This window comes from Staurois parvus, unplaced genomic scaffold, assembly GCF_062004578.1.
Source record: "Staurois parvus isolate SC_StPar_1 unplaced genomic scaffold, SC_StPar_1.0 ptg002059l, whole genome shotgun sequence".
Lineage (NCBI taxonomy): Eukaryota > Metazoa > Chordata > Amphibia > Anura > Ranidae > Staurois > Staurois parvus.
This window is the reverse complement of record NW_028319855.1, coordinates 85,001-95,644: the sequence shown is the minus strand read 5'-3', so window position 1 is coordinate 95,644 and position 10,644 is coordinate 85,001. Positions and strand designations below refer to the sequence as shown.

Here is a 10,644-nt window from a genome sequence, read left to right as displayed (position 1 = left end):
CGTCATTCAATCCAGAAAACTGAGGACATCTTGTGGTGAAGAAGAGGTACCACATGGGACAACTCTGGATTGAAACAAGCATTGCAGCCAGAGCTGCTTTTTTTTTTTTTTTTTTTTAAAAAAGGCCAAATTTGGTCAATAATATACAATAAGTACCATTTCTTACCGGATGAAGTCACAGAGGTCGTTAAAGCGGCACTACCCTCTGCAGGATGCCCCCTCCCCCTTCCGGTGTCGCAATGATGACATTCCACGCTGGCTGCTGTCACCTTCTCCTTGGCTACGTCCTGGTTTTCTGACTCTTGATTGGCCGATGGGGGGGGTGAAGTGATCCTGTGCATGCACACACCGCTGCAGTGCTCTAGGAATGCGCATGCGCAGGCAGGTAAGTGGGTGAAGTATGCCTCTTCCACCACGAATATCTGCCGGCTCACATATTTTTTTTTTTTCCTTTGATTATTTAGTTCCACTTTAATAAAACCGACAAAAATGCTGCAAGTGTTATATATTGTATTCCTGGATGAATAAAACGAACATTTTGGAAATCACATCAAGAGAGTCAAGGATGGGGGGGGTACCGGCCGCCATCGGCGCAAACAATAACCAGCTGCAGAGCCATCTTCACTGTTCAGACATTTATTTTGCAATAATTTGGCTATTTCAAGGCACATCTATTTTAATACATCGATTTATTTATTAATATTTATTTATGTATTCATTCAATTATTTTTGTTATTTTCACATATTTATTTATTTACTTATATTTATTTATGTACGTATTTATTTATTCAATCAATTATTTTATTTATTTTCACATATTTATTTATTTACTTATATTTATTTATGTACGTATTTATTTATTTATTCATTCAATTATTTTATTTATTTTCACAGATTTATTTACTTATATTTATTTATGTACGTATTTATTTATTCATTCAATTGTTTTATTTTTTTTCACATATTTATTTATTTATATTTATTTATGTTATTTATGTACGTATTTATTTATTTATTCATTCAATTATTTTATTAATTTTCACAGATTTATTTATTTATTTACTTATATTTATTTATGTATGTATTTATTCATTCAATTGATTTATTTATTTTCACATAATTATTTATTTACTTATATTTATTTATGTACGTATTTATTTATTCATTCAATTGTTTTATTTTTTTTCACATATTTATTTATTTATGTTATTTATGTACGTATTTATTTATTCATTCAATTATTTTATTTATTTTCACAGATTTATTTATTTATTTACTTATATTTATTTATGTACATATTTATTCATTCAATTGTTTTATTTATTTTCACATAATTATTTATTTACTTATATTTATTTATGTACGTATTTATTTATTTTATTTAAATAAATTTATTTATTTATTTTTTTATTCATTCAATTATTTTTTAATTATTAGTCATTCAATTATTTTTATTTTCACAGATTTATTTACTTATATTTATTATAATAAATACAGTGGGAAGAATGTCCCTTACATTGGGGGTCAGTGGGAAGAATGTCCCTTACATTGGGGGTCAGTGGGAAGAATGTCCCTTACATTGGGGGTCAGTGGGAAGAATGTCCCTTACATTGGGGGTCAGTGGGAAGAATGTCCCTTACATTGGTGATCAGTGTGAAGAATGTCCCTTACATTGGTGGTCAGTGGGAAGAATGTCCCTTACATTGGGGGTCAGTGGGAAGAATGTCCCTTACATTGGGGGTCAGTGGGAAGAATGTCCCTTACATTGGTGGTCAGTGGGAAGAATGTCCCTTACATTGGGGGTCAGTGGGAAGAATGTCCCTTACATTGGTGGTCAGTGGGAAGAATGTCCCTTACATTGGGGGTCAGTGGGAAGAATGTCCCTTACATTGGTGATCAGTGGGAAGAATGTCCCTTACATTGGTGGTCAGTGGGAAGATTGTCCCTTACATTGGTGATCAGTGGGAAGAATGTCCCTTACATTGGGGGGGTCAGTGGGAAGAATGTCCCTTACATTGGTGATCAGTGTGAAGAATGTCCCTTACATTGGTGGTCAGTGGGAAGAATGTCCCTTACATTGGGGGTCAGTGGGAAGAATGTCCCTTACATTGGGGGTCAGTGGGAAGAATGTCCCTTACATTGGTGGTCAGTGGGAAGAATGTCCCTTACATTGGGGGTCAGTGGGAAGAACGCTCCTTACATTGGTGGTCAGTGGGAAGAATGTCCCTTACATTGGGGGTCAGTGGGAAGAACGTCCCTTACATTGGTGGTCAGTGAGAAGAATGTCCCTTACATTGGTGGTCAGTGGGAAGAATGTCCCTTACATTGGGGGGGTCAGTGGGAAGAATGTCCCTTACATTGGGGGTCACTGGGAAGAATGTCCCTTACATTGGTGATCAGTGGGAAGAATGTCCCTTACATTGGGGATCAGTGAGAAGAATGTCCCTTACATTGGGGGTCAGTGGGAAGAATGTCCCTTACATTGGTGGTCAGTGGGAAGAATGTCCCTTACATTGGTGGTCAGTGGGAAGAACGCTCCTTACATTGGTGGTCAGTGGGAAGAATGTCCCTTACATTGGGGGTCAGTGGGAAGAATGTCCCTTACATTGGGGGTCAGTGGGAAGAATGTCCCTTACATTGGGGGTCAGTGGGAAGAATGTCCCTTACATTGGGGGTCAGTGGGAAGAATGTCCCTTACATTGGTGGTCAGTGGGAAGAATGTCCCTTACATTGGTGGTCAGTGGGAAGAATGTCCCTTACATTGGTGGTCAGTGGGAAGAATGTCCCTTACATTGGGGGTCAGTGGGAAGAATGTCCCTTACATTGGTGGTCAGTGGGAAGAATGTCCCTTACGTTGGTGGTCAGTGGGAAGAATGTCCCTTACATTGGTGATCAGTGGGAAGAATGTCCCTTACATTGGTGATCAGTGGGAAGAATGTCCCTTACATTGGGGGTCAGTGGGAAGAACGTCCCTTACATTGGGGGTCAGTGGGAAGAATGTCCCTTACGTTGGTGGTCAGTGGGAAGAACGTCCCTTACGTTGGGGGTCAGTGGGAAGAATGTCCCTTACGTTGGGGGTCAGTGAGAAGAATGTCCCTTACGTTGGGGGTCAGTGGGAAGAATGTCCCTCACGTTGGGGGTCAGTGGGAAGAATGTCCCTCACGTTGGGGGTCAGTGGGAAGAATGTCCCTCACGTTGGGGGTCAGTGGGAAGAATGTCCCTTACATTGGGGGTCAGTGGGAAGAATGTCCCTTACATTGGGGGTCAGTGGGAAGAATGTCCCTTACATTGGGGGTCAGTGGGAAGAATGTCCCTTACATTGGTGATCAGTGGGAAGAATGTCCCTTACATTGGGGATCAGTGGGAAGAATGTCCCTTACATTGGTGATCAGTGGGAAGAATGTCCCTTACATTGGTGGTCAGTGGGAAGAATGTCCCTTACATTGGGGGGTCAGTGGGAAGAATGTCCCTTACATTGGGGATCAATGGGAAGAATGTCCCTTACATTGCGTATCAGTGGGAAGAATGTCCCTTACATTGGGGGATCAGTGGGAAGAATGTCCCTTACATTGGGGGTCGGTGGGAAGAATGTCCCTCACATTGGGGGTCAGTGGGAAGAATGTCCCTTACATTGGTGGTCAGTGGGAAGAATGTCCCTTACATTGGGGGTCAGTGGGAAGAATGTCCCTTACATTGGGGGTCAGTAGGAAGAATGTCCCTTACATTGGGGGTCAGTAGGAAGAATGTCCCTTACATTGGGGGTCAGTAGGAAGAATGTCCCTTACATTGGGGGTCAGTAGGAAGAATGTCCCTTACATTGGGGGTCAGTAGGAAGAATGTCCCTTACATTGGGGGTCAGTAGGAAAAATGTCCCTTACATTGGTGGTCAGTGGGAAGAATGTCCCTTACATTGGAGGTCAGTGGGAAGAATGTCCCTTACATTGGGGGTCAGTGGGAAGAATGTTCCTTACATTGGGGGTCAGAGGGAAGAATGTCCCTCACATTGGGGGTCAGTGGGAAGAACGTCCCTTACATTGGGGGTCAGTGGGAAGAATGTCCCTTACATTGGTGATCAGTGGGAAGAATGTCCCTTACATTGGGGGTCAGTGGGAAGAATGTCCCTTACATTGGGGGTCAGTGGGAAGAATGTCCCTTACATTGGTGATCAGTGGGAAGAATGTCCCTTACATTGGAGGTCAGTGGGAAGAATGTCCCTTACATTGGGGGTCAGAGGGAAGAATGTCCCTCACATTGGGGGTCAGTGGGAAGAACGTCCCTTACATTGGGGGTCAGTGGGAAGAATGTCCCTTACATTGGTGATCAGTGGGAAGAATGTCCCTTACATTGGAGGTCAGTGGGAAGAATGTTCCTTACATTGGGGGTCAGTGGGAAGAATGTCCCGTACATTGGGGGTCAGTGGGAAGAATGTCCCTTACATTGGGGGTCAGTGGGAAGAATGTCCCTTACATTGGGGGTCAGTGGGAAGAATGTCCCGTACATTGGGGGTCAGTGGGATAGTTCTAGATGGACCATCCTAGACCATGGAACTTTGGTTCAATACGATACATTTACAGAGTGTACTAGATGTCTGCATGATGGATAAAGCCTCAGGTCTCTCCAGGACCACCATGTGCTCCTCCTTGTTCTGACTGAAGAGCTCTCAGTTTTCTGGGGAGGTGGTGGTCAGGCTCCTCCCATCTGTTCCGGTACATTCTGAGTCCTCGGTGACAGTGCAGAAGGTTTCGTTGTAGTTGAGTTTCATCTTCTCTACGGCTTCCTTGGAAACTCCGACCCACTCCTGTCAGGGAGACAAAGAAGACCTCACTGACCTGTCCCACCACCATTTTCAATTGTCAGGAGATAACGAGCCCAAAGTGGGACATCGAGGACTAAATATTGTCTAAAGTAACCATTTTGTAGCAATGTGCCTTCAAGTATCAGCAGATGTGGAGGCCCCGCCCACCGCCTGGGCTCCACAGTAATGCAGGACTCAAGGGACACAGAGATACTCCCTGGGGCCACAAGCTTCCAACTAGACGAGTATTGATACCCTGGACACATTGAGGGCCATAACAGCTTAACTTTAGATACAATGTCCATCCCACACATACAGAAAGTCCATAACTCATCCCCGTTCGTTGTCTTCCATAACTCATCTCCGTTTGTTACCTTCCATAACTCATCTCCGTTTGTTACCTTCCATAACTCATCTCCTTTTGTTACCTTCCATAACTCATCTCCTTTTGTTACCTTCCATAACTCATCTCCGTTTGTTACCCTCCATAACTCATCTCCTTTTGTTACCTTCCAAAACTCATCTCCGTTTGTTACCTTCCATAACTCATCTCCTTTTGCTACCTTCCATAACTCATCTCCGTTTGTTGTCTTCCATAACTCATCTCCGTTTGTTGTCTTCCATAACTCATCTCCGTTTGTTACCTTCCATAACTCATCTCCGTTTGTTACCTTCCATAACTCATCTCTGTTTGTTGTCTTCCATAACTCATCCCCGTTTGTTACCTTCCATAACTCATCTCCGTTTGTTGTCTTCCATAACTCATCTCCGTTTGTTACCTTCCATAACTCATCTCCGTTTGTTACCTTTCCATAACTCATCTCCGTTTGTTACCTTCCATAACTCATCTCCGTTTGTTACCTTTCCATAACTCATCTCCGTTTGTTGTCTTCCATAACTCATCTCCGTTTGTTACCTTCCATAACTCATCTCCGTTTGTTACCTTCCATAACTCATCTCCGTTTGTTACCTTTTCATAACTCATCTCCGTTTGTTGTCTTCCATAACTCATCTCCGTTTGTTACCTTCCATAACTCATCCCTGTTTGTTACCTTCCATAACTCATCTCCGTTTGTTGTCTTCCATAACTCATCTCCGTTTGTTGTCTTCCATAACTCATCCCTGTTTGTTACCTTCCATAACTCATCTCCGTTTGTTACCTTCCATAACTCATCTCCGTTTGTTACCTTCCATAACTCATCTCCGTTTGTTACCTTCCATAACTCATCTCCGTTTGTTACCTTTCCATAACTCATCTCCGTTTGTTGTCTTCCATAACTCATCTCCGTTTGTTACCTTCCATAACTCATCTCCGTTTGTTACCTTCCACAACTCATCTCCATTTGTTACCTTCCAGAACTCATCTCCGTTTGTTACCTTCCATAACTCATCTCCGTTTGTTGTCTTCCAGAACTCATCTCCGTTTGTTACCTTCCAGAACTCATCTCCGTTTGTTGTCTTCCATAACTCATCTCCGTTTGTTACCTTTCCATAACTCATCTCCGTTTGTTGTCTTCCATAACTCATCTCCGTTTGTTACCTTTCCATAACTCATCTCCGTTTGTTACCTTCCATAACTCATCTCCGTTTGTTACCTTTCCATAACTCATCTCCGTTTGTTACCTTCCATAACTCATCTCCGTTTGTTGTCTTCCAGAACTCATCTCCGTTTTGTACCAAATGTGGTTTTCTTCGTATAACTAAACAAATACCCTCCATGTGTACGGCTTAGTTCCATGTAGCCCCGCCTCCTGACCCACCTACACCCCTCCCCCCAAGGAACCCAACCCCCTCACCCCCCTCCCTAATGTACGTAGCCATCCCCACCCCCACACATCATCCTGGGCTGGTGGCCACATCTTACCGACACATCTGGTTGCCATCACCGATTCTTTGTCACCTCTAACCAGATGTGTCTCCATTCTTCCCGGCGACACCCGACCTGACGTCTGATAGGATCCAATAGGATCTCAGATCTCCTACTGAACAGCCCAGAAATGAGAGTTCTCTGGACACACCAATCACAGAACAGGCCACGTTTTCTAGTCCCTCTACTTTCCGTAGGAACCTGAACTGGTCCTGAACCCCGTACCTGAACGTTGCAACCGTTGATGAGCTCTTCAAATTTTTTCCCAGGGTTGGGAATCTGAGGGACGAGGATCACCCATATCCTGCATGGAAAGGAAAGGAGTCAGTAGAGCCACCAGCAAAGACAACTGCAAAACATGGAGATATCATGGTGGTCCCTGGGGACGCCTGGGACCTTCATCAGGTTTGTAATGAGAAGGACCTCTAGATATCAGTGGACTGGTGCTGTGGTGGAACTTCTGACCCATCAGCTCTTTATGAGGCAGCTTTCAAATGTCTGATGGACTTGGCGCCCGGGAAGGGGGGGGGGGTTTGTAGAAGAAAAGAGTGTCGGTGCTTTGTTTACGGTCCAGATGTAGTTTATCGGTCACAGAAATTGTGTACAAAATTCCACTGGGGTTCAAGTGTTCAAAGGACCACATCACCAGGGCACAATGATATCAACAGAGCCACGGATTACCATAAATGTGCTGAGATGATGATCACTGGGCTTTATTTATAAACAAAGGGCAATGGTTCTCATTAGAGTACAGGTAAGGGTAGTGTTAGATTTAGGGTTGGCTTTGTTTACCATATTAAGTGTTGAAATGATGATCACTGGGCTTTATTTATAAACAAAGTGCAACGGTTCTCATTAGAGTACAGGTAAGGGTAGTGTTAAATTTAGGGTTGGCTTTGTTTATCAACAAAGCCACTGATTACCATGTAATTGCTGAGATGATGATCACTGGGCTTTATCTATAAACGAAGGGTAAGGGTTCTCATTACAGTACAGGTAAGAGTAGTGTTAGATTTAGGGTTGGCTTTGTTTACCATATTAAGTGTTGAAATGATGATCACTGGGCTTTATTTATAAACAAAGGGCAATGGTTCTCATTAGAGTACAGGTAAGGGTAGTGTTCGATTTAGGGTTGGCTTTGTTTATCAACAAAGCCACTGATTACCATGTAGTGCTGAGATGATGATCACTGGGCTTTGTTTATCAACAAAAGGTAAGGGTTGTCATTAGGGGCAGGGTTAAGGGTAGTGTTAGGGTTGGCTTTGTTTACCATATAAGCGTTGAGATGATGATCACTGGGCTTTATTTATAAACAAAGGTTAAGAGCTATCATCAGAGTAAGGATAAGGGTAGTGTTAGATTTAGGGTTGGCTTTGTTTATCATATTAAGCGTTGAAATGATGATCACTGGGCTTTATTTATAAACAAAGTGCAACGGTTCTCATTAGAGTACAGGTAAGGGTAGTGTTAGATTTAGGGTTGGCTTTGTTTACCATATTGAGTGTTGAAATGATGATCACTGGGCTTTATTTATAAACAAAGGGCAATGGTTCTCATTAGAGTACAGGTAAGGGTAGTGTTAGATTTAGGGTTGGCTTTGTTTATCGGCAAAGCCACTGATTACCATGTAATTGCTGAGATGATGCTCACTGGGCTTTATTTATAAACGAAGGGTAAGGGTTCTCATTACAGTACAGGTAAGAGTAGTGTTAGATTTAGGGTTGGCTTTGTTTACCATATTGAGTGTTGAAATGATGATCACTGGGCTTTATTTATAAACAAAGGGCAATGGTTCTCATTAGAGTACAGGTAAGGGTAGTGTTAGATTTAGGGTTGGCTTTGTTTATCGGCAAAGCCACTGATTACCATGTAGTGCTGAGATGATGATCACTGTGCTTTGTTTATCAACAAAAGGTAAGGGTTGTCATTAGGGGCAGGGTTAAGGGTAGTGTTAGGGTTGGCTTTGTTTACCATGTAAGTGTTGAGATGATGATCACTGGGCTTTATTTATAAACAAAGGTTAAGAGCTATCATCAGAGTAAGGATAAGGGTAGTGTTAGATTTAGGGTTGGCTTTGTTTATCATATTAAGCATTGAAATGATGATCACTGGGCTTTATTTATAAACAAAGTGCAACGGTTCTCATTAGAGTACAGGTAAGGGTAGTGTTAGATTTAGGGTTGGCTTTGTTTATCAACAAAGCCACTGATTACCATGTAATTGCTGAGATGATGATCACTGGGCTTTATTTATAAACGAAGGGTAAGGGTTCTCATTACAGTACAGGTAAGAGTAGTGTTAGATTTAGGGTTGGCTTTGTTTACCATATTAAGTGTTGAAATGATGATCACTGGGCTTTATTTATAAACAAAGGGCAATGGTTCTCATTAGAGTACAGGTAAGGGTAGTGTTGGATTTAGGGTTGGCTTTGTTTATCAACAAAGCCACTGATTACCATGTAGTGCTGAGATGATGATCACTGGGCTTTGTTTATCAACAAAAGGTAAGGGTTGTCATTAGGGGCAGGGTTAAGGGTAGTGTTAGGGTTGGCTTTGTTTACCATATAAGCGTTGAGATGATGATCACTGGGCTTTATTTATAAACAAAGGTTAAGAGCTATCATCAGAGTAAGGATAAGGGTAGTGTTAGATTTAGGGTTGGCTTTGTTTATCATATTAAGCGTTGAAATGATGATCACTGGGCTTTATTTATAAACAAAGTGCAATGGTTCTCATTAGAGTACAGGTAAGGGTAGTGTTAGATTTAGGGTTGGCTTTGTTTACCATATTGAGTGTTGAAATGATGATCACTGGGCTTTATTTATAAACAAAGGGCAATGGTTCTCATTAGAGTACAGGTAAGGGTAGTGTTAGATTTAGGGTTGGCTTTGTTTATCGGCAAAGCCACTGATTACCATGTAATTGCTGAGATGATGATCACTGGGCTTTGTTCATCAACAAAAGGTAAGGGTTGTCATTAGGGGCAGGGTTAAGGGTAGTGTTAGGGTTGGCTTTGTTTACCATATAAGCGTTGAGATGATGATCACTGGGCTTTATTTATAAACAAAGGTTAAGAGCTATCATCAGAGTAAGGATAAGGGTAGTGTTAGATTTAGGGTTGGCTTTGTTTATCATATTAAGCGTTGAAATGATGATCACTGGGCTTTATTTATAAACAAAGTGCAACGGTTCTCATTAGAGTACAGGTAAGGGTAGTGTTAGATTTAGGGTTGGCTTTGTTTACCATATTGAGTGTTGAAATGATGATCACTGGGCTTTATTTATAAACAAAGGGCAATGGTTCTCATTAGAGTACAGGTAAGGGTAGTGTTAGATTTAGGGTTGGCTTTGTTTATCGGCAAAGCCACTGATTACCATGTAATTGCTGAGATGATGCTCACTGGGCTTTATTTATAAACGAAGGGTAAGGGTTCTCATTACAGTACAGGTAAGAGTAGTGTTAGATTTAGGGTTGGCTTTGTTTACCATATTGAGTGTTGAAATGATGATCACTGGGCTTTATTTATAAACAAAGGGCAATGGTTCTCATTAGAGTACAGGTAAGGGTAGTGTTAGATTTAGGGTTGGCTTTGTTTATCGGCAAAGCCACTGATTACCATGTAGTGCTGAGATGATGATCACTGTGCTTTGTTTATCAACAAAAGGTAAGGGTTGTCATTAGGGGCAGGGTTAAGGGTAGTGTTAGGGTTGGCTTTGTTTACCATGTAAGTGTTGAGATGATGATCACTGGGCTTTATTTATAAACAAAGGTTAAGAGCTATCATCAGAGTAAGGATAAGGGTAGTGTTAGATTTAGGGTTGGCTTTGTTTATCATATTAAGCGTTGAAATGATGATCACTGGGCTTTATTTATAAACAAAGGGCAACGGTTCTCATTAGAGTACAGGTAAGGGTAGTGTTGGATTTAGGGTTGGCTTTGTTTATCAACAAAGCCACTGATTACCATGTAATTGCTGAGATGA

General features: G+C 41.8%; 1 protein-coding gene across 1 annotated transcript in view; it reads right to left on the bottom strand.

Annotated features, from left to right (window-relative positions):
* Nucleotides 1-493: 493 nt before the first annotated feature.
* LOC149432900 (cytokine receptor common subunit gamma-like) overlaps nt 494-10,644 on the bottom strand; it is a 42,127-nt gene continuing 31,976 nt past the window's right edge. The window contains exons 7-8 of the mRNA XM_089664821.1: nt 6,888-6,966; nt 494-4,798 (exon numbers count right to left, since the gene is read on the bottom strand). Coding sequence (XP_089520947.1) covers nt 4,661-4,798; nt 6,888-6,966 — 217 coding nt within the window. The 3' untranslated portion in view covers nt 494-4,660. The remainder of the gene's footprint in view (nt 4,799-6,887; nt 6,967-10,644) is intronic.